General features: G+C 33.0%; 1 protein-coding gene across 1 annotated transcript in view; it reads right to left on the reverse strand.

The window, feature by feature from the left end:
• Positions 1-304: 304 nt before the first annotated feature.
• LOC113505378 overlaps positions 305-26,419 on the reverse strand; it is a 56,811-nt gene continuing 30,696 nt past the window's right edge. The window contains exon 2 of the mRNA XM_026888044.1: positions 305-1,412. Within this exon, the coding sequence (XP_026743845.1) occupies positions 541-1,412 (872 nt within the window). The 3' untranslated portion in view covers positions 305-540. The remainder of the gene's footprint in view (positions 1,413-26,419) is intronic.

The raw sequence follows: 26,419 nt of genomic DNA on the forward strand, positions 1-26,419 counted from the left end.
TTACAATTATTCTGGTATCAAAATACTTAGAGGAATACGAATAGAGTTATTTTAATAAGAATTCCATTTATTAATTAGTCTTAAATCTTAAATGATGAGTGTTGAGGATATTTAATTTTAAAAAGGGCAGTGGAGTCAACTCCTACGTATATTAATTTTGGTTATTTTTCGGACTTATTGGACTGTGTCCCATAATAAATTATGTTCAAATTTGTTGTTTAAATTGTATGCAAAGCAACATTGTGAACAGGAAAACTAAGTTTATTCTTAGCCTAATGAGGTTTATGAGAAATAATCGTAAACACACATTTAAAATTAATTTATTTTTCGTTATTGATATTTATACATTTACAAACATTCGCAATCATCGATCACACGTGCATACGGAATCACTTACACAATTTGTCCACAAACTTACATAAAATTAAATTTAGACGGCGAACTCTCATCGCACTCGAAATGTGCTGACGCGTGTCTCGTGCACACTTCCACGGTAATTCAATCACTTACATAATGCAAGTCTTTGTATTTGTCACTAAATTAACTTAATGCTAATAAAGGTTCCTCCGCATCATGTTTGTGGCTAACAAACTTCGAGTTGGTCTTCTTCCATTGCTCCTTTTTGTTCAACATTTTCTGCTTAGTCGCCGCCAGCTTTGATTTAGCTTTTGATATTTTTGGCGAGCTTGTGGTTGTAGTTTTGTCAATGCTTTCTAATGTTTCAATAATATTCTTCGGTTTAGAGACTACTCTTCTAGACTCTTCGCTAATTTCGTCCATCGTTGCGTTCTTGTTTGCGTAGACTACGACGAAATGTGAGTAGGCAGAATTTGACGGCGTGTTGATATCGGCGAAATCTCTGAAGTTGGCAAATTGATCCTGATTGTAGTTCGGCCTTGGGTTCGCAATGTAGCCGAGTTCGTACGAAGGTCTGCCATGACCGTTGTTATAGTAGGAATTGTATCCATCGCCGTATTCATCGTCATCATTCTGAGCTAAGAAAGTTCCGCCCCTGATAATTCCAAAGTTTCCGGACCCGAGCAAACTTGGGCTTGCTTCAACAAGTGGCGCTGCAGTGGGACTGCTTTGTTTCGCGAAGTTGTCTGCGTTCCGGTATCCACCAAAGAGAGGATAGTTTAGCAGTGATCTGTAGGAGTTTGGTCTTTGGCTGTATGCTGCTTCTTGGTTATTGAAGCCCAGTCTGAAGTTGTTGTTTTGCTGTCGTGGTTCGAAGAGGTTAGCGAAGGAGGGGAAGAAATTTTGCTCGCCGCCGACGAGCTCTATGGAGTGGTCAGCCTGGTCGTCCGAGGCCGCTGCTTCAGGCTCCTGGTAGTGTCTCGCGAGGCCAGCAGGAGGCGCCACCGCCTCTGATATGATTTCTGATGATTCAGCATTTAGATCTTTTGTGTCATCTGAAACAGACAAAAATATGTATTGGAATGTGTAATAAAAGGATTCACGGGTTATAATCAAGGGGTAGTTTGAGGTTTATTACTAAAATGAGAAGTCTACATTTTCTAGTTTGTCATATAAATAAGGAACAGATATCAAATACCAGACCACATTATATACTCAGGTAGTTTTAAATATGTAAATTATGTGGCGTTGAAAAAACGATTGACGTTGAAAAGTTGCATGAATGTACATTGTGAGTAAGTGATTGCTAATCACTTCTATGACGTATTAATAAAGAAATCCGCCGCCTTATAGAGCGAGTAACATGGTTCCTGTTTGAATAAATTTAATTATAAAAAGAATTTAATTTGTAACGCTTGTAGCTGAATTCGTGAAATGGAGCGGTGTGATACAATAAATGACTTTTTTTGTGACAAGCCGGATTTATTTTGCAATGTTACGGTTAAATTATAATTATGGTTACCCGGATTCGTGGTTTATAGGTATATTACATTTTTGTTAGTACTACACCCGATTCTACTATTAGAGCAGACAAGGTTTACGTAGTTGCCAAGTGTACAGTTACTGTGTGTTATACTAGTGGGACATCATCAGCTTTGAATATCCGCTGCTAGGCATAAGTTTCCCTTTTTTATTCAGCTTGGTTTGTCTGTCTTTTATTTAAAAAAAAATAGCCAATAACTAACATGTTTTAAAATGTTGTCGACAGTAAAACGCCTTACTACAAAATATATCATGACAAAAGCAATTTACAACTCATTCCAAGTTCATTTCGTGTTATTGACTATGTATGAGAGAAATTCACAATCGTAACAGCATTGACACATTGTTAAACAATATGCAAGTAAAAGTGTTTATTGTTGCGACAGATCTAATACATGTAGAGTATTACAACAGCCGTCTTTATATATAGAATAAATATTCGCTTGTCTATACTTTCCTAAAACATTGATCCAGTTTTGACGTAATTTGGAACCGTCTTCTAACAAATTTCACCCCAAAGTATGCAATGGGCAAACCCTGATTTTCAAATATGAACCATATTACAAACATTTAGGACGTATTTTAAGTGGTTGTCAAGTTTTAGCATGGTGAAGGACTAAGCAAAAGACCTCCTTCTAGGCAAATTGCGGTCGACAAAAATAAATTAATTATTCGATTTGGCACGCTAATTTCGTTAAAATTTTTGTGTCTTATGATTGTCATATTGAAGGATTATAGTAAAAAGAAAATGTTTTTTCATTTAATGGATACAGCGAAATATCCGCACTTAATATACTTCTCCGTATTTTTTTTATATAAGACTAATAGTTCACATCAATGTAGGTACGTGTCGTATATTGAAATAAAATGTACAAAATGTCGAAAACCAATTTTCTAACACCTTCATCAAAACATAATATGATGCCTTAATATATGTATGAGCAGATGGCCAGTATGACGGAACTCATAGCAAAACGATCGTGGGTAAAAGCTATAGCAATATATGGAAATATATTCCAAGTGGGTACTGTCGCAATGATTCGCTGTTAATGGTGACTAGTCTCTAGTTACGTGTCATTACGTCGCGCGTCGTATTGATGTGGTTAGCGGTCTGCCGTGTGTAATATAGAGTGTTCCGCTTTTGTTTAGGACTTGTATGTGAGGTGTTTAGGAAGACGGTTTTACTTGATTACTTTTTTAAGTATATATTTAAATTAAGAGTAATGATTGAAATTGTGCTACGAGTTAACGAAAAATGGAAAAGTTATTTTCAAATATGAGCCTGAAAATATTAGCTAAGTTTAAATAGTTTAATTCAATAAATGTAAAAATACTCTCGGTTAATATTGTTCGTTGTATATTTGAACAGTGACATTTCTAGTCTTTAGTAAAACTATCATGCGATTTGCTGATATGTGCACAATTGATATTTTTTTATAGAGACAAACAACTCACGACGTAATGAATTTCACAAACATTCAAATCCCTTTATTTACTTTGGACATATGGTTTAAAAAAGAAATGAAGAAGAACAGTATTGACACATTTAAAAAAAGATCCTACACCTGACGTTTTGTATTGGGACATAAAGCGATGCTCTACATGTAGGTTTAATGTAATCTCTAATTATCAATGCCAGCTTAAGAAGCGGTGCAATGACTTGTCTAGTAACATGATTGTTTTCCTTAAAAGGAGACAGCATCAGTACTTGCCATATACAGAGGTGACATTCATTAACAGAACAGGTTGTATTCTATTGTCTTCCGTCTATTTCTGTTCCTGCATTTTTATAAGTTTTCTTTCTATAGGTTAGTACAGATTCAGGTTAAGAACTAGGTATATATATACTATATATTCTAATACTAAATAGCTCTGATTTTTCTCCGTAATGTTGTTGCTGTATTCAAAATTCCCCTTTATATGCCCCCATTTACGGGGATCCCCCTTTATAGATAATTGACGAAACAAAAAGACGGTATAAAAAGTATTTTTTTTAGTCAGCAAGATTTTAATTTAGGCACTTATTTTTGTTTTTATCTGAAACATGAAAAATACAAAGATAAACTGTTCGTGACATACTAACATCGCAAAATTTATACTCAAAAGTGACATCACGCGTAAGTTCCACTCACTGTTATTTGATCAATGTACGATAGCGGGACAGAAGTATTTTATATTTGGTATTAATTTCCAATAAACTGCAGAAAGAACATGGGAGAAAAAAATATTTTTGTCAATGTTAAGGCAAATTTAGTACGTATTATGGCCGAATATCTTCTCATCCCAACAGGAGAGACTTGGTCATCCTCTCTCCTTATAGGTAAAAACCTTATTAATTATTTACTTCTTTTATATTTGTACCTACTCATAGTATAAAGAAATGAGGTAAAAACGAGCAAGTAGTATTAATATTCCAGTCTAAAGCGGAAAATATTATAATCATAATAGATAAATATCTGAACGTGGCAGACAACACTAGATATACCTTCCTTATGTAATTCTTGTTTACAGTTTACGTATAATCTTATTAACATCTTGAATAATACTACACCTGGTAAATAGTAGCTTCAATGAGCTTATAACACTTGCTAGGTCTTCCTGCAATATTAACGTTAGGTTACGAACATCGCGATATTTTACACGATATACATTTTAGAACGAATTGATAGCACCAAGAAACATATTTTTGAATGTAAGTCTATTTAGAGCGCTATCTTTCTCTCCCGAGAAAATACAAAATAGAAATAGAAGAAAATAGAAATCTACATCTGATGTTGAAATGGAAAATAAACGTGGGTTATATTTGTAAGTTAGGCTTTTTTTTAATCGGATTAATAGTTTTACAGTGCAGGGAGCTTTCCCCTTTTTTGTGATATATTTCATCTTATATTAATTAAATCGCGTTTCTATAGACTTTCTCAATAAATGGGTTATCTAATCGTGAAACATTTTTTCAGATCGGACCTGTTGTTCTTGAGATTAGCGCTTTCAAACAACGAAATCTTCAGCTCTATAATATTAGTGAGTACAGCTGAATGTGAATCGTCTAAATCATCGTCGTAAATCTTCTTGAAAAGCGATCTTACTAGTGATGTAAAGTGGGAATTATTCTTATCTTGTTCTTTTTTGTTCATGAAAGTTATTTTCTAAGTATTCAATATGTTTATACTTAGAGAATACGTAGAGAAGCCAAGCGCCTCAGGTAAAAATCAAACGATTTCCGGACACTTTCCTTTCCAAACTTCTAAGGTACTTTATACCTCAGATATGTATGTGACCACTTTGATACTGGTTATTAAGTATAATAAGATTATAATGTTGTTATTAACCGTGTTGTAATTGCCATTATCATCCGGTTACGTCTGGTTACGTGTCGCCATGTTGTGGTTTGTGTTGTTCCCATCGTAAATCATACGGGACACGGCTGTGACACAATTTTACTGTAATGCAATATGATTTACAAAAAATGTGTTGCGGAAGACAATTTTGTTCGAGTAGATTATGCAGATTTTGTAGCATTGGAATCGTAATTCGGCGGTTACTAAATTTTTGAAAATTCTTAGCGCGTGTAGAGAATGTCAACGATAAATATAAAAAAAAACAACATTTATATAATTCAAGTAAACTAGTGCATGAATCGAAGATAGAACATGTTGTCTTGTTAAAGGAAGTCCAATTTAAGGCAGGAAGCAAATACTATCTTCGAATATAAAAACAAAAAGCTTTGGAAGGTAAAGAAAAATTTATTTAACAAAACTGTTTTCGTTATTATAAAAAGAAAATGGCGTTCTCATGTGCGTGGATTTATGGAATGCTAAAATAGATATTCGATTTTTAAATAACTTGGAAGCCTTTTTTTTTGGCCAAGATCGAGACGTTGAGTCTAAGCGCTAAAATTGACAAGTTGTTTATTTCTAACTGCATTTGAAATTAAATAACGTAGTTTAAAATGACCAGTGAGTGAAAACTGAGCTATTATATCACACGTAGGCTCCGATAGTGGACCGTTTGTGGTTTGCGGTGTACGACTCGTATTTCCTACCTAAAAACTACGTCTGGAGTTCTAAATTGATATCTTAGATTGGTAATTGGTACTTGGACACTGATTTTGAGAGTGATATTGTGCCAAAGGAATAAGTGTTAAATTTGTTACTTGAAAAAAATGAAGACTCATATTACGGGCAAAAATGGATCACTGGAAAATTTTCTGTGCTCCAAGTTCCACGAGTGTTAAAATAAAATAATGCACCGCTTTGCCGACTTAAAAAGGTTTAAGAAATATTTGAAATTAATGCAAGGCAAGTAATAAAGTGGGCAATAAAACAAAAAAAGAACATTAATGCAACGTACATGTAACGAGTAAATATGTTACGCCGACACAATTAACTAACAACAAAGTTATCATTTGTAAAACAAATAAAAACGCAGTAAATATTCTAACTACAGTCAATTAAACTGATTGAAGCCACTTTACATCATACCTTTGCATCACAGCATTTAGCATTATTACGTATTATTAATAATCGTCAATTATTCCAGTGACCTCTCACCCGACCCACTATACGTGTTCTAAAAACAAATATTTTGAAGGAACTATGTAAAGTTTGTGTTGCAAGCGTGTCACAGGTCGTAGAGAAAGTCCGGGTAGACCTGTAGCAACTTGAATTTGGAATGTCATCACTAATTATTGAAGTGAATAATGGCGGTGGCGACATACGGGGGGTTGAATTAATTGGTTGCGATAAAGATACAATATAATTTCTTTTACATAATAAATTTAAAGTTTTTGAGGTTTGAGGTTATTTGGAAACAGTTTCTCTTAAGAAAACTATGTGAACACATAGTTTTTCTTTGTATAAGAGTAGAGTCTTGTTTTCCATAATGTGATATAACATGTTTATTTTAATATCATAATCCATAATAAAATAAGCTTGCAATAGATATTTACATATGTCTACTTTTTGATGAGAATCTTTATCAGTTTCAAATAGTGAATGGGAGCAATGCGGAAAACAGGCCCTAAAATTCAAGTTTGATGGTATAATAAAACAAAATTATTATTTTTATTACATACAAATATAATTTTATTGCGTTGGAACTATTGTCGATTGTAGAAATCAAATATTACCTCAGAAAATGAAAGTGCGTTTCCAAACGTTTAACGGATTTCCCAATTCAAATCATTGTTCGATGAAATAACAGTTTATTTTTTAAGAACTTTGAATATGTTTGTAATTCAAACCTTTTCTTTTTATTTGAAGGTTTTTAAATCAGAATAGTTTGGAATTATGTGGCATGGTCGTTACGATCTCATGCAAGAAAAGATCTAGAAGAAACGTATCATGCATTATAATATGGTACATAATATAACTAGACATTTAAATAAATGCGCGAAAATATACATCATATTTTTATCTAAAATAGTCCAGTCAGTTTTCAACCTAACCTTAAACGCAATTTACCCGCGTTTTCTAAGCATTATCGCAGATAAATACCAGTTTAGAGAAAGTGAGAACTTGACCAAAAATGTTGAGATTAACCGCATTATCTAGTAACCTTACGTGCGGCTACTTGGCATAATGATATGTATCTTTATTGCTTATGACATAACTATGTTAGACTTGAAATGTTTGTTTGTAATCATCTTATTATAATCTGTTATCTTGTCAGTTCTACTGTTCTTTAAATGTTGAGCGATAATGATGGGTGGTAGTTGATGCAACTTTTTAAATTAGGAAGTAATGGTAAGAAAATTGTAATCTGTCATATTGTCGTGAGTTTTGACCGTGTTTTTATGTTGAAAGCATATAATTGTTTTTTTTTTTACTACAGTAGTTTAGTACCGCAGTGTTAGGTTGTAGGGATAGATTGTAAATTAATGTATTTTGTAAAGCATTCGGAACTTTTTAGGTTACAATTCGCTTTAAAGCTTTTTAAAGATAAAATTAAATATATATTTATTTGTACCATTGCTTTATCATCGTAACTAAGATTGTAAATCTTTAAAGAAAATATTCAATTTGTATTATATCAAATAACGGATTCAATTTTATTCATGTCACACCATGAATGGTTATTAATTAGTTAAATTTTGACATTTTATCGATTAAATTGTATATAGGCTACAATAATTCAGTAATTCAAATATAGAGGCTCTTAATCAAATCAAAATTTTGTACTTTAGTCTAATCAATCTTCGACTCTTACTTATTCATCCTTTAACATCAATCTGTCAATTAGATTGACAGTATAAATCAATAATGCGATTTTAACAATACCTAATTTGAAGTCCACTCCAGTACTGACGGACACTTCATTTCATATTAGACTACGCTTCATTTGTTATGAGATTACGCACTCATGGTACAGTTAAACGAACTACGAATACAATTGACACGTTATTAAATATTCAATATATAATCACGTAGATACTGGGACAAGTAAAAATCAGGTCTAATTTAGTTTTCTATTTTTAAATTACATATTTTCTTTTATCTACTTACAGTGGGTATAGGATGTTCAGGATAAAAAAAAAACAATATTTCTTTAAGAAGTTATTGCTTGCTGATTAATAGATTAACCGTAACACACAAAAAAATCCAACTTTTTTTCTTAACATGAGCCTTTCAAACACTTCCTGCTGGATCTACTAATCTCAAAGCATTGTAAAATATTAAGCAACATACTCTCAAACAGACAAGCTTTTTATTTTTAATACCAAATAGCTATATTTAATTAGCGCGATGAGATGCGATGAATCGCGTAACAACAGTAGCATAGAATAGATAGGTAGTAGATAGTTTTAAGAAGCTTCCTGTTTCGTTACGAAACTCTTTTATGAATCTAAGCCTTAAACATTTTATAATCTAAACGATCGCCCGTCTGCTTATAATAATTGTTTTCGTGTTAGTAACAGCTTATAATAATACGTATTTAATAATAATGTAAATGCCGGATGCGATAATACGAGTCGATGTCTAAAAGATTAATGTGTGTTGATATTAAAATTTTGTTAACCTAATTTAGTCGCTAATGTATTTATGTGAATGTAATCACATGTGGTCTTCCTAATAGCTAACAAAGAAATAATGTAATATTCCTACTAAATTGAAGTCAGTATAATAAGCAAACAAGTCAAATGAATGCTGCATTCACTTAGATAAAAAAAAACATCTCAGTCCAATAGACATAGTTCGATTTAATTGTCAAAGCCTGTGCTAAAACTATTTGCAAAGTAAAAAAAAACACTGAAGGCAAGTATCTATAAATCATGCTGCTATAATAATGTTAAATATGTATCTTCTTATTACTACAAACATAAATATTTATACTATACTTTGATAAAGTACTGCACTGATACTTAATTATTCGATCTCGAGCCATTCAGACATGATTTGACCTCAAATAATAGACTGCCCGTAAAATAAACTATTACTAAACGTATAATCAAATACGTACATATTAATATACTAGCGGTAATTTTTGTTTTCAATTTAGTACAGAGGTCACTGTGGCTTTGACCAGCTTAGTCATAGGGTGGAATCTCCCAATGATCGCTAACGGCTTGTGCACGACATGTGTCTAAATATTTGGATCATTGCCCTTTAGACACCGGGTCAAAGCCATGTTACGAAAGTTAAATCAATTTCAGAACCTGTGTCAAAGTAATGTCAAAATATCAAAAATCTATCTGTTGATTTTAACCTCAAAATAGAGTTTTCCGCTGCATTTTATATTCGCTTACATTTAGAATAAGTAGTAATTACAATAAATAGCTACATAATACTATTATTTATTATTAACATACATTAACTTAATTATATAAGACATTTGTGTTAAGATAGGGCTGAAATCGTAGACAATACGATTGTTATTCATCATTACAAAACTAAGTTTTGAATGGAACGTCCCTATCTGTAAATCAAGATCTTGAGTTATGTACGAGAACCTTTATGGTAACGACTCAAATCAAAAGTTTAAATTACTTTGAGCAATACATAATTTTACGATGCAATACCTGTAGTAAGGTAAAGGGTAATTATTTAGGGCAGAATGAATTAATTGCCCAGATTTACCTGCACGAATAAATGTGTAACATCACGTTGCAACATTAGTACCTACAAATTACTGAGTTGCCAGTGTGTTAACGTTAATTAAATTATTTGCAATAGTGTGCCATTCTTTGATAATGTTGGTATTGTGCGTAAACCTTCGTACGATGAGAAACTTAAATATTTTCACACACCTTGTCATAACGTTTGTTAAGAACTTAAGAGACGCTTCTAAATTTGAAATTTATGAAATATTTTTCCTTTTTTTTCTGCCAAGGAGTTTGCTGCTTGTTTTCGACTTGTCACATAAATTGGGAATACGTTTGTTAAAAGCCTCTGTGTTGACGTAATATTAATTAAAAACAAGCTTAAAACAAGAAAAATATGTTAACGATGACTTGTTTTAATGAACAGACATATTACACATGCAATTATTTGTGGCATCAAAAGTATGTGCAAAGAATTATCGTTTACTATCTATTAAATTAATTACTGACGGCATTTTTACATTTCCGCATTTATTATTACCATATGATTGTAATAAATGCTTAAAATGACTAGATTATGGTAGAGCAATGTTGCGGAATTTCTATAATTCTCAACTGTAACGACTTCCCTTTGCAAATGAAATTACAATGGAATATTTGCCGCACGGTCTGAGTTAAGCAAATTACATGTACTTAGTTTCATTGTTTACGTCTAATGTCCGATCAACGTTTCTTTTGATAAATTAATATTATTATTTATTTTACTACTAAATTCACAAATAGTATAATTTACGTTTCCACAACTGATGATTCTTTTACTTTTACAATCATCATTTATTAACTGATACTTATACTGATACTGGTAATACTCCGTTATTACTGTTAACCATATATCAATTAAAAAAATATCTGTTACTTATACGAAAGGAGTTTATCATGCAATCTTAATAAGCATGTTAATACATACGATACTTAACGTAACAATGCAAAACATCACAACAATTACGTACAATTAACAAAAAAAGCGCTTTTGAAATTCGCAGTAGGTAGTCCGTAACTGTACTTAAGGCATAAATCACGTCTGTCAAGTCGTATTACTCAATGTACACATCAGTACTCATCTGTACGAGCTTCGTTACTAGTATATGGAGCGTGACATCGATTTAGTATGCACACGCGTACGCCAGTTATGTGACAAATGACAACACTACGCGGGAATACGAGAGGCGTTTACGTAAAGCGCAGGTAAGAGATACAGGGGGATTTTTTAAAAGCGGTATTTGAGACATAGCCTTTTTAGATTGAAGTATTTTGAGTTGTTTGGTTTTTGACCTGTGGTTTCTATAACGCTGTAAATAAATATTTAAGGTGGTTTCTTAATTAGTTTACTGCATGAAATTGACTCTGCCTCATCGTAAGTAAAGAATACGTTCATTGCAGAAAACAAATTTTATTTTATACAAATCGTTACAATATTATTTAAATCCAATAAGAAATATTTTGTTTATGTAAACAATTATAATAAATATCCGTTCATAAGACAATGAATTATTAAGATTGTTGTATGCAAGTAAACCTTAATAATTAGCCAAAAGAGCGTGCGTAATAAAATATTATTAATACTATACTTGACATCATTAAACCATGACCATGTAATGTTCATGGACTAGTTATAATGAAAGGGTACCTATCTTATTTATGGCTAACATAACTTTTATTGTTTCCGCATATAACAAATTATGTCAAACGAATGTTACATATCCGTTATCTTTAATCTTTAAAACGATAGAAATGATGTATTTAAAAATATTTTTTTCGCAAATGTATTTTTTTTTTAAAACACGCATTATTGGTTTCTCCATATTTACGCAAAACGTACCTAGTGTTGTAATATAGGCACGTAGACGCATTTACGTAGGTGTGAGACTGTCATTTGTTATTGGGTCACATCACAAAGGACAAAGTGGTTTAGGAGATGAGTGTCTGTAGCAAATACTATGTGTAATAATACGTCTTTCTGTAGTTAAATTTCAAAAGCGCATCAGTGAGAAGAGACTGATAATTTATTTATTATATCAAATAAGGAATACTAGTGTAGGGACTCTGCTCATCGCGACGTAGTCGTAAAGATGTCGTATTATCTTTCCAAATCTAAACTTCACTGAAGGATAAGAAAACGAATTATTTCTCATATTCATACACGTTTCCTCAATTTATTTCGACTCACTTTAATACAACCTAATAGGCACTTGTACTACACATAATAGACACATATGAATCTAAATACAGTGTAGGCACAAAATCATCACGACACTTCAATGTCGTACAGCGGCATAAAGAAACACGGAACCAAAACGTTTAGCGTGACGCACAACACTATTACAGACAACGACCATACATTAAAAGCTCATAGACAATTAATCTTAAACCAGAAAGACAATTTCTTTCCTGCTACATTTGTACGATAAACAAAGGCTATTAATAAAGCAAAAACAAACACTGTTATTCAAATTTCGAACATTCTGTTATTAATGATGTTAAACCTTTTGGAACACCAGTTATTTGTTTTCGTAAAGTTTGTAATATTTCAATGAATACTCTTTTATTTTCAAGAGATAAATGCGAACGAAGATTTAATCAAAACATTTTTTATTTTATTTATTTGATTTGATCGCAAGCTTTAAAGTTATTATGCCAGCTAGCATTTAGCTCGTAATATATTTTGAATCGGTCTCTTATCAAGACAGGATTCGAATTGAAAATAAGTGGGTGTGGACTTTCATACCTGTTCGTAAAATAAATTTAAAAAGGAATACGTATGGCGTATTAAACTGCATAATAACATCTTATGCATAAATGTTTAGCTTTTTAATTTCGGTAATAAATAAATGCAATTAATGGTTCATTCAATATTGTTTAAAGTTCTACGTGAGTTATTATAGCTTGGGAACATTTCGATTGGAATTTGAAGAGCACTAATATCAGGATAAATTGAATATTAGATTCATTCAAAATTTATATTAAGGTTTCATATTTGGAAAGATTAATGGTATATTCACTGACAGAATTAACTCAAGGTTTTAACTAACGTCATTTGTTTTAGTATTCCTATATTGAATGGCATTCCAATCTTTACTTATTTGATTTATTTTAATCTTTGCTCATGCCTCTGTCTGTGTGTCTTCCTCTCAAATTGATCGCTTCATGTGAATGGAACCGAACGACAATATATGACTGTCCAGCAAACATTGCTTTGTTGTGTCATATGAACGAAAAAAACAACTCTCTTAGGAGTAGGAAAAATAGATGTCTTCCGATTTTCGGACCTACGGAAATTTCATAACAATCGGTCGAGCCGTTTCGGAGGAGTTCAGACACGAGAATAAAATGACGAATAAAACGAATAAAAATGTTAATATATTACAAGTATATTCTCTTTTTAAATACGAATTTCCTTTGTAGGTCATTCGCTGATGAGTTAGTGAATCGTAGCAGTTGTTTTTTTCCGCGCCAGTACGAACACACGACTTTTTTCCTGACGTAACTCTTTGGTAACGTGCGTTTACTGCCTTACTATGTCATTACTATCGTGACAGTGTTTTGTTTAACGATTACTCACGCGTATTGTTGCGTGCGATCGCGGATGTTATTGTTTGGTGATTAACGCAAAGAAAGTCGTTTTACGTTAGGTATTTTTACGGTTATTATAGAGATGGTTTGTTATTTTTAATCGATTAGCGTGCAACGTGGAAACTGTTGTTGTATCATACTTTTTTGGGATATTGCGTATTAGGTAAGGCAATACAATGTGTAATTTACGGCATTATATTACACTGATTATACATTAGTTAAAATATAAGCTATAACGGTAGTTGTTACTATAAAACGATGGACACTTAAGCCATATTTACTTGATATGATTAACGATTGCAAAATCGTGCAAAATTTTATGCTTCTTATGACTTAAACTGTAGGTTGCTGATTTATCTAATGGAATAACAATGCGGCTAACGACGCCGATAATATTGACTGTTCTGTGTACATTATCCCATCATTGGTATTAGAGAGGTCCATGCTCAAGGATGCATTGCCTAGAACAAAATTTATTGTGTCGCACTATGGAACGTGACTGCAAAATAATAGTGTTTATGTTCTGTGTGGTAGCATGTCTTAAACAATTCAAGTGTTACTTAAATATATGATGTACAAAAGTTTTGCATGCAGTCACGATTTGCTGTTCTCTTCCCAAATTTGAGTCCTGTCTATTTGATTGGTTGTTGGCTCTTGAATTTGGTTCTTTGGGAAATCAAGGCGTATGATATTAGAATGGTAATTAAATTGTACTTTAGCATTGGGCTTTGATGATGATCGTAATTTAATTTTAAAAGCCATGTTGTCATGAAATTGGATTCATAAAATTTATTGAGGATTATAAAGATAAGTTCGTTTTTAATATCAACATTAAAATTAACTTAACCGTCGTTAGCATTGCAATTAGCATGCATGCCATTCACTAAGCAAAGGTAAATAGATTAAAATTTTAGTTCCGATTTATTTCAAGATAAAGAAATTAAAAGACCATCCATTTTACATGATTTAAAAGCGATACGAAGAGTATTCGAATTCTCTTTCCAAGTATTTCACAACAGGAACTTCAAGAATAAGAACGGTTGCAATATCAAAAACATGTCGACAGGATTAAATCAACAGTAATGCAGTCACGACTCCATTCAGAAATTTCGAAAGCCTATGAAGATGATACAATATCCCAAGTACAAAGGTAGAAAGCATCGTTTGAACTAAGCTCACTTCCCGATGACGTAACATAAATAATTGATCTCATTTGTCAAATCATTAAGTCGTGTTCTATTAAATGTCGGCTAATGAATTTTTGTAAGCACACAATGATATCGTATAAGGCATAAATGAAGAGCAAAGACTCATAAGTTGTTCTGTTAATGTTACGTAGGCGTTAGTGAGAAGTCGTGAGTTTGATCCGTTTGTCAATTTAGAGTTAGGAAAGAGCAAATTAGGCTAGTGATAGTTGTGAAAATATCTACACTGGTTGTGACATGTGTGTTTATGATGATTGATATCGTATTGTTTAAGTTCCAGTCCATTTGTTAATCTGTCCATTTGGATTTTTAAATCTATTAATCATTGGTTCAATAGTTGACCAGTAATTACCGGCATTAATATCATAAGTAATCAACGCCTGCAAAGTGTAAATCTTCATGAATGAATATGACAGACTTTAAATCAACCTTTATCGTTATTTAATTAGAAGGTATGTCAAAAATACAAAGCATGAATGTTATTTAATGCTCAGTATTATTCATTTTCTATTTTAGTAATATTTTAGGATTATCTCATTCCGGTATCGAATGTTTTCGATCACTTCCAAAGCCGTCTTCCTACTTTTAAGGCAAATCTACTGCTTACGTAAGGTTCCAATAGAAAGGTGCTCTTTATGGGTCAATCAAGTTACCCTTTACGTTTGAATTTCATATAGGCATGAGAAGAAGAATATTTATGATAGAGGCGTGTCGGAACAAAATTGATGTCTAATTGTTGTCCGTTACATAAACAATACTTGATTCGAAGTTTTGGTTTTGAAATATGTGCATTATCTTTAGGTGTATGCATTGAGGCTATAATTATTTATTGAAATACACCGCAGCCTATTCTGGGATGAGTAATAAATGACCAAGAATAGCCCGAGTTGTCTCTCTGCGGTAATAAAGGTTACAAAGATACCGTCGCACCAGAAATGGGCAGTCCCTTTGCGAAATATTGAATTTTCGAAATTTTTTTTGCATATCATTATATTATTATGAATCGTCACAGCCCATAAACTTTGAAATTATTATATATTGCTTATTAATTATTAAAATCGTATTCTTCAATAAACAACAAATCTATAATTAAAACATTTTCAAGGAAATTAAATGGTCGTAACACATTAACTACGTTAATGATCTTGACTGCAAGGCTAATGCATTTGATACCATGTAACATGCAATTATTACGTAGAAATGATGTTAAACAGTTATTAAATAACAAGAGAAGAATATAAATTGACAAATTTATTCTGTATTAAGATGTCTGACTTCAAAATTGTTAACAGTAAATCTTGAATGAATGTCGATGTCTTATGTTTAGTGTTTACGTTTTGGTGTCCCCCAAGGTAATCCTTTAGGTTCAGCGAAATTTGATTTGATATGTATTCAGTTATTAAGAAAAATATATCTATTCTTGTAGGGAAATTATTAACTGATATAATTACTATCTGGTTTATATACAGAACACTAACTCATTTAATGTATTATTCATATCCGTTGATTATACGTTCTCTAAGTCTAGTCTTAATCGTTTACCTATATCCTGTTCATTAAGAAAGTGAGGTCGAATAAAAAAGTCGTCTAATTTTTAATTTGACTATCAGACAAAATCATTACATGACATAATGACAAGTGTCAATTTGTTAGAAAATCTGACTGAAGAAATGAAAGCGTGTCATTATAGCTTGTCACGCCTTTTGATAAAGTAATTAAATTACAAGTTTTTTTTTTCTAATTGGCTCATGTAACTACCGATTGGGTGCCGATCCAGAGTAGTTGTCACGACGACTTTGTCTTTTAAGTAGACAGTTCCGATTCGAGGATTTGATAGCTTTGACAGTTGTACCGGTTGTTGACCACAGATGTAATATACTTTAAGTACCGGTTGAAATTAATGACCGTAAATATGTGGTTGTTCTATTAGCGATAGAGTTTTGACATAACCCAAAAGATAAGGTTTACTGTTCCAGTGAAAGTATCTTTAACTTGTTGATACCGGGACAACGTTGTATATTTCTTAAAAAATATGTCGTGAGAAAATGTCATAGTTCTTTTTTCATGAAAAGCGATATTAATCAATTTAAATGTGTCACAATTGTGCTGGGAGACTAGTAACAAATTAGAATATTAAGGTTATCCGTTCGTGAAGTATATGTATCAATTCTAATAGACCAGTTAAATTTTCAATTACGCCATTTACAAGCTGTTGTCTAGTCAAGGCTGGTATCGGTATTGTAAACTATACTTTTACTTGAACGGTTGTGACGTATTTAAGTAATAACATGTTAAACTACTATCTTTTATTTAGAAATTCAATTGCCAAGAGAGAAACGAAGCGATCTAGTACGTTATGTGTACATCGGGCTGTAATCGACTAAAACCCACATGCCGTAAAATTTTCTGCTGGCTTACTACAGAAACGGTGTTCCAAGAAACCGCACATAATTTAACCCATAATCAACATCCCATAAATCGTAGAAGGTATCTACCGCGTACGTTCCTTACATAAGCCGAAACTCGCAAAGTGGAAGCCATGCAGCTACGGTTATGACATCGATTTTATGCGTTGATTGATCGCTTAGTGGCCGGATGTTTTGTGTCATTAGAACTCAAGGCTTTTGCTGTTTGTAAACATAAAACTATCTAGTAACCTTTTCAAATTAAATGTATAGTTAAATGAAATGCTATAAGTAAAAACTTTCAAATCTGTTGAAAGCGGATGATTGATTGATCATTTCACACAAACTATTATCATTAATTCTATTATCTAATTCTACTATCTATAAACTATTTTCATGAAATCTACACAAAGGAAACAAATGTTAAATCAAGTCAAATTCCATTCGTTCTCATCATCTCTTGAATGTTCTTAAAGTGAAATTAATCGAATTTCGACCAGCAGCGTTTACAATTTATGAATTCCAAGATTTGCTTTGCGTGGCAAATATCAAAATTGAGTATTTGTAGTACGCAATGGTTATAAATACAAACACTAATTATAATTATTACAATGAGCACTAATATGCGTGGTAATGTTGTGTATAATTAAAATTACACGCAAATTAATATTTCGTTAGCTATTAACATGCGACCTTAGTGCTGAACCAATAATAACAACCTTCAAGTAATGAACAGTGCATACATTCCCTGTTTTATTCTTGCATAATTTGAGAGTAATGGGGATCAATAAAGGTTCCACATAAGATTCCATTCTATCCAGATCTTTTAAGCACACATTTCTGTATTTAAGTTTATCGGCGTCCATACTATAGTACCTATCAATTATTTTCATTAGTGTCTTCAATTTACTTGACGTTCAATTTAAGAAAGGTTTTATTTTGGCATTCACTAATTGTACATCTATTTGGTCAGTTTCTCCTTGGTTTCACAATCTAAGATAGGAGGTGAAGGCATATTGTTTACTTTTTCTGTATCCAAAGTTACGGCAGTAGAATCCACAAAAGCACAAGCAAGCTCAAAGATTACACATACAACTCTTTTAACAGTTATAAGTGCATTATGTAAGAACACGTGCTTTGTAAATTCAGTATCTATGAGGTCATTTGCCCTTTGATTACACCCGTAAGGATCTATTGTTACGTCTTTGACATCGCCACTTTCCAAGTCAACGATAAAATTAAGGCTTCAGGCGATGGTTTCATCATTCTGTCCAATTAGATAAGTTGCTTGAACGTTACCAGCGCCTTGTAAAACGTGTGTAGAACTTTTCTCACCATTTATCTCATAACATATGTACAGTGCCTATATAACTATTTCAGTATTTTCTTTCTTGTCGAATTGTTCTACTTGTATAAGTGCCTGGTTGTTTTTATCTCGAAACGCCATAGGATGAAAATATATTTTTGCGTCAGATTATAACCAAAGTTTGCACCCAAAAGATTGAACAACCGGAGAGTTTATAGGAACTCATTGTTCAAGATACATACAACCCACAAGGCACTAAAATCTTTGCTTGCCATCTTGTTAAAGATCAGGAAAGAAAATGAACCATCAATTGTTTTCTGCGGTTCATTATCTTTCTCAACGATTATGTACGAACCCTTAAGTACTTGGTGCCATAACATTATGGTATCACGTAACGAAGGTATTTAAGTACCTTCACTATCGGCACCGGTAGTAGCATATGCCGAGCCTCTCACGGAAGTAAACATAGGAAGCGAACGTCCCACGTTTTTCTATTAATAATTGAGATACCGACAATTGTTGTAGGTTGAATTGTCTCAGTTTTTGGTGTGATACTCTTTTTGTGGACTTGCGAATATAAAGTTTATGGTGGTTATTGTTATACATTCGGAAACAAGTTAATGTACTTGCTAACAATAAACGTGGCCATCAATACTCCAATTTTTCCAGTAAAAAATTTACAGGCCGATAATATTAAATATATTTAAAAAATATTGGAAAATGAAATTGGACAAAAGAACTCAGTAACGTACTTAACCTCAATAGCGGATTGAATAGTCAATAACGATCATCAACACTCAAACTGAGTTATGTGAACATGTGGGCTTAAAAAACAATTTAGATCTAGATCAAAAGCTTAAATTCATATACTTCCGGATCATCAAAACAAAACATGGAATCATGCAACAACTGTTGTATAACAACCAAAAACTATTGAACTTTCAATAAAATCATAATATTATGAGCAATAATTTACTTAAATTGTTCCGTATACCGGATTATGACATCAACCACAGAACAGTATTAATATAATGTCCGTATTAACAGGAGGTAAGATGGTAATAACGTTGATGGGATAATGTTAGGTTATCACCGCAGAATGAAAGTGTAAACTGTGTTGATGCTAATATTTGGTATTCTGGTACCGTGCTTGTAAGCGGCCGTTCGAATGGCAATTTGAATGGCTATTACAACTCATATATGCATTTTTAAATACGATGGAACTTGTGTCGGGTTTCCTTTGTCACTATACGTTGACACAATCTGTCACATACTTGATCGTTGAATACCGCTTTATTTTAAATATATAGAAAAGTTCGGACATGTAAACGGCAATGAAATGGCCAAAAGTCGGATGCGAATGAAGGAATTAAGTAAGATCTCTCTTGAATCGAAATGATATCAGTCTGCGATTGAAAGGGATCTTAAACATGTCAGGTCTCGGAATATCATGTTTTTGGTCGAAAATATTATATCCGGTTACGTAACAGCGACTTCACAGAATTTCACTTATGGATATGAATCACGGACCAAAAGTTTCGCTTTCTTGATTATTAACTATAGTTCAACAAAAACATATTCTTTACCGCAAACGGCTTACAAGTTTTTACGACACTGAAAGCAGTGGTTTTATATGAAGAGGAAATAAAATAAATGGAACTGTAAAATAACATGCGAAACAGGTTGTGGATGAATAGAACGGATTTTTAAGTAGCTTTTGAAATATAAATTCTATATTTCAGCTATTGGCTAAGAACATACCATAATACTAATTCACGTTAATTTGCATCCCTGTGTATGTTGTTTGTTATATCCTGTCAGAAGATTCCAAAAGCTTTTCCTTAATGATATGACAACAATATTTCCATTTAATTTTATTGATACGCTCCTAAAAATACTACCGAAAATTTAAACGTTATTAATAGCCTGCGAAACCAAGTCGTACACATTGCACTTCCGAAAGCATTTATCAAAAGTAACCATTCATCAATTAATGTCAAAGATTTCTGATTAACAAGTTCTGCTTCATGCTTTTTAATATTTCTTCCTTGAAAGATTTCATTGTTGTATTAAAAAATAAGCTAGTGATGCGGATCTGACTTCGAAAGAGTTCCGGCGTTCGTATCATAACTTTTTACTGTTCAATTACTTTTTGCGGCTGAAGAAATTGATAGCCTTTGTGTCCTCTTTAATTGCAATGTCGACTACCTTATAAATAGCACGACAAGAACTGTTTTCTTTCATTGTGTTTTTGTTAAGAAATTGTTTTTATTTCTACTAACTTTACTAAACGTTAAAGAACATCTTAAAATATACAATAAATAAACAAGTTCACTGGTTCAGTGGGTGATTCGGCGATCAGCGAATCTTTAGTGACATTTCGAAAGATTATGCTAATTGGAATTGATAGCGATGATATAACGAACAATATGTTATGTGGGCTAATGAGGTCTTTGACGTTCAGTCGTAACCCGATGACCGTCATTCGTGTGAGGTCGGCGATCTTCGGAATACTTCGGTATTTATTGTTAGCTAATGGATGTAGATGGGATGTAGAGTAACAAGCTAGACCTTTAGGGCTTAGGTTTCTATGGATTGATGAATGAGACTATTCTGATTCATTGGTGTTCCATTACGCTGAAGGATATTCCTCCCTTCCTTTTTCCGCATGCCTCAGTCATGGCTCTTTGGGACCTGATCTATAAAAAGATTTAAAGACTAACACTAGATCCTTTTAAGCAGTTTTCTTTCTATTGCTTACGAAGCCGCTTTCGTGCTGATGGCGAAATTTCAATGAAATTTGTCATTTATATTCGACAGTCTTATATCTGGCTACGTCCTTACAGTTCGCGACATTTACATTTACATAGTGTGCCTTGAATACCACTTGGTATTATATCACCCGTTACACAATGGAGCTTTCTCCTTCATATCTCTTCATTTAATTTATTGTGTTGGTTGTATTCTCTAGATTATTGTTAATCAGTGGTGTTGATTGTTCTTTGGTGTTAATTTTTGTAAGAAAAACAGTTTCATGCATCCTTTTTGACCGCACTAATATTATGAACCCAGATTTGGACTTGTAATTATGAAAATTGAAATCTACGTAACTTATTGAATATCACCAACATGTTCGCGTCCATTGAAAGTTTAATGAAGTTAGACAAGAATGGAATTAGAATTTCATTATCTATTTTACGAATCAGAGAAATCAATAGGCATTCTTACGGGTTCAAAGAGCAAATGCGTGAGTTTATCTTAATCAGCACTTCCGGACAGAGGTCGCAAAACACAATGAGAGGTCACCTTAGCTTTCTATTCAAGTAGCATCAAAAGTCCATTCAGATAATATTGGCGACCATTGATGTACACGAATTATATATTTACGATATTTTGTATTTTAGATGGATCCGTTGAATGCTTTGCTATCGCTAAAATGATCACAGCCTCTGACATTGATGACGTACCCCGTAGTTTAGGGAGTTATTATACCTTATATACTTTTTTTCATGATTGTGTTTTGTTTTTAAAATGGAACGTGTTTAAAGTTGGGTTAACGGACAAAATGTTGACAGTCTCTGAGTTTGTCGACATACCTCGTGGTTAAGGTAATTGATATCTCTATGTTGCAAGTCTCGATTTTTAGTGATGATATAAGTAGGTTTTATGTAGATGTTTTACCGATTTCACACTTCCTTCTCTTTATTATACCTACTTAAAACCTGCTAACTGCATCCTGTACTAACTGTATCCTTCTTCCTGTTCATAACTCCAACTTGCACCGTATACGTACCTGGAATTCAAAGAAAATATTATATTAAAATGTGAATAGTTTATCGTTATTTTTAAAACTCATGACAAAATTATTTTTTATAAATTAATATTTTTTTCATTTTCCGTGAAAGTACCATTTGATTGCTTGCTTTTACAAGAAAAATATACGCCTTAAAAAACGATCATATAGCAAACGAGGAGCAAATCAAGTTCTAACTAGCAAATATTTACAGTTTTTTTCCGTTAATTTTCCGATTGAGTCAATATTTGCTTACTAACTACTAAATTATTAAATACATTCATTCACAGTATTGGAATAACTGTAATATCTTTGTATTGAGTCAGTCGGAATGCCAAGCCACTTATCTAATTCAAGCCGGTGCCTGTACCATGATATCAAGATAGTCTTTTAAAGGTAAAAAATTGTCGTAGTGAAAAAGAGACAGCACTCTACATTGCAAGTATAGTCCTCTCGCTCCCACAACTGCAACAGTCTAGACGAAGAGCTTGTTGTAAGTGCAATGCTATACTGCCTTAACGGTGATTAATTAGTGTCTTAGATAATAAACATACTCAAAAGGATTTGTTTAGTTAACCGCATTGCTTGGTACTAGTTTTTGAATACAGAATTTAAAATAAGTACATATCGTTATGATTTTGCTAAGAGCTAATCTTGGGCAGTCCTGTGAGAAAGCATCGAGCTCCATCTCCTTTTGGGCCTTTACTTATAGTCTCCTCTCGTTATTATCCGCTAAATGTCGAAATTGGAGAAGGGGAGCCTTGGGTCTGCAGTGGGACACTAATGAAAATGCTAAGAGTGCTAGTAATAGAACATAGGAAATATTTTTATAACGATCTTTATCTTTAGCTGCTGCATAAGACGATGTAAATCTCTATACCTATTATTTTATTACACAACCCTTTAATGAGAGTATTTTTTATAACAACATTGATACATTAATATTTATAGTACCGACATCAATCTAATCATATAGGCATTTAAATCGTTTCCCTCATCAAGTGAACGTAATTAAACATAATAAGTGGATGATTGCACGTAATAAATATAATAGCAACGTTTAGTCGCACGGTTTGCTTTGATAGGTCATAGGGTTTGTTATAAATGTGATATATTCATAGAAGACATATTATGAGAAATAAAGCCATCATCTCCTTATAAGTATTTCCTTTTAAATTAATATTGATAAACTAGCCTGTGTCAGTCATAACAAAGTTTTTTCTTTAGGAAATAAATGAGTGTTTATTTTCTGTGATAATTATCTAGTCTTGCTTGTTAACGTAAACATTTTTCACCTAATAACCTTAATTGTAAAGGCGTAGAGCCCAGTTGACCTTTTTGTTTTGGTAAGGCGGGCGCTCTCTTGGGATGGTAGCGTGTACTTTAGGTAAATCATGCGGTACCCACAGCGGGGGGCCACATTCGGTGCTCTAAATGTGGTCCCAATATGAGGCCGACGCTCTTTACACGTCGGCCTCCACACAACAGCAGACAGTGTCCTACCGGCCCGCAGTACTGGCCGTTGGAAGCCCGCGGTCCGTGTATGAAGATTGCAACGCATTGCCATACAACGACATAAAAACGCGGATGACGTAGCACGGCGGTACAGGTTTAGTCAGTAAAAGTTTGACACAGCCCATTTCCTCCTCCGAGGGAGTGGGTGTCCATGAAGATTCCCCCGCCTTAACAAAAAAAATGGTATGTCATGCGTTACATGGGATTTTGCATTAGTGATATTCATAGATAACAGATTTCCCACGTAAGGGACAGAGAAATTATATGAAATTTCTCTCCAGGGAAATATATCTAATTCGCAGATAAAATGAAGCCTTAAAAATCATGAAACTCTTTAAACCCTTTGGTCGAAGTCACGTGATGTAACAAGGAAAGTCAAAAAGGATTTTAAGTTCCACTTTCCCTTTTACTTTAAACAAAATTCAGAGTACCTTCGACCGAGCTGACTTTATGCTTGGGCTTTACATAACATTTTGTTGGGAAATCCCGATAATTTAACGTCCTTCGGATGACGGTTCCAAGGATACCTATCCAGCTGTGTTGATTGAAAAGGTTTGTTTATGCTATGATATTTTTTTCACATTCACATTTATTACCATAAAGAGAACAAATTAAATAACAAAAGCAAATAGAACACATTTCTGCTGATGACGATGACCTAGAAAGTAACCGAATAAAGTTCTATTCTAAATCAAGTGATTCAGTTTAATTTTGCCTTGTATTTACTTACAGCTTTGATAGGATGTTTTCCATTAACTGTTTTTGCTAGTCTTGTATTTGTTGTAAGTTACTATTTGTAAACTAGGACACTATCAGAATTTAGTAAGCCATAGTTAAGTAGCCCAAGTGATTATGGTTGCAAAATTTCATTTGGAAACTATTATTTTCGATTATAAAACCTAATGGTTGTAACAATTTAGTTGTAATTATTAATTTAATAGTAGTTTTGTCTATAAAAGTTGCGCCATTGACAGATAGGAACAATTTTGTGCTTGACTTGGGGGGTCCGAACGGACTACGGACTACGTAAGTGCGTAATAATTTAAACACAGCAATTGACATATAATCGAAATGTAATTTTGATTACCTTACGCGTAATTCAGTATATGCTATAAAAAATATTACGTAATTTTGTGGCTATGATAATTATGAAGTTCCTATTTTTTTTTTGCAAAATAATGTATTTTATTGAATTGATGTCTGAATGTGTACAATAATATACGTTGCTTAGTTTTACAATAGTCAATCTTATGTCTTTGGAACAAAGTTACTTTTAATAACCACACACTATGATGATATGAGCGAAATACAGTCCGTGTAATCATGAGAGTACGCAATTTATTCATTTGTTTAAAACCATCATAATGACGTATAATATCGGTATAACATCCGGTGCTTTGTTCGGAATCAGTTCTTGCTTACATAATTTCCATTTCAAACAAAGTAGGTTTCTGACATCGATAAAACGAGAACCAGTTAGTCCAGCCATTATAGGCAAGAAACACTAAAAATTCCTTTATCCTATTCAGGAGAATGTTGCCTATTTCGGAACTAACTATTTAGGTTTGCCAACATCTTGTACTATGATAGTTTACGTGGTACTTTCCTGATAGCTTATTATGAGCTTTTAGGGTAGGGCTGTTGCTTTTATGGAAAGGGACGCACGTATGCTCAATGTAGAGCGTTCTCTCGCTTGAACGATAAGAACTGTTCTGCTTCACGTGTCCATAGTACAGTCACTACGGTATCTACTAAGACTTAAAACGTCTTAATTATATAATATGTGGGTGTAACCTTCCCTAATGACGGATAGTTAAGTGATTATAATTACACATTCGAGAGACTTGATTAGCAGGAACTACGGTCCAATTTGTTAGTATAATTTTATTGATATGTAAATGTAGGGTGAGCGCTCTGATTTCACCTCATTAATCCACATGATTCTTACAAGCAGGCGGTTCATTATTTACGTAGGTACTTTATGACTTGTTGAAAACCCTGTTCGAATCGTCTGACGTTCTATTACCACGTTTAAAAGTAATAGTATTATGATGTGGAAGCGTAACAGAGTAATACTCAGCGTAGAGCAGCATCTCCCTTTAACACCCACAAAAATATTACTTATGATGTGATGGCAGGAACCCAGGTCCATACTTGAATACTCTTGACTTACACAAGTGTATAATAAGTACCTACTGCTTCCAAAGTTGTATTATTTTATAAGGTTTACTTGATTTGCGTATCCAATCTGAGTGAAATCAAACCACTTCCTTTTAAGCCTGTAGCGCAGATGACCATAACACAAAGTAAAAGTTTTGTGAATAATGTTTATGATGCAACCAATCCTTTTATAGGCTCTGCTATCTATCAGCATAATAGATTATCCAAAATAAATCTTTACACGTATTAATAAGGCGCTTATAATAAACGAAACATATTTTATTACCACTTATAAGGTACCTATAGACCGAAGTTTCTCTGTATAACTGCTTCAGTTTTATTTCCAAAGCTGGTTGTACATCTGGAATTTCGACGTCTTGTGGTTTTATATTTAAAGCCTCGATCGACGGAGTTTTTATTAGTTTTTGACCTCTGCGAGCTCATACGCAAACCAATGGTTAACTAGTA

This window comes from Trichoplusia ni, chromosome 25, assembly GCF_003590095.1.
Source record: "Trichoplusia ni isolate ovarian cell line Hi5 chromosome 25, tn1, whole genome shotgun sequence".
In the NCBI taxonomy this organism is placed as follows: Eukaryota; Metazoa; Arthropoda; class Insecta; order Lepidoptera; family Noctuidae; genus Trichoplusia; species Trichoplusia ni.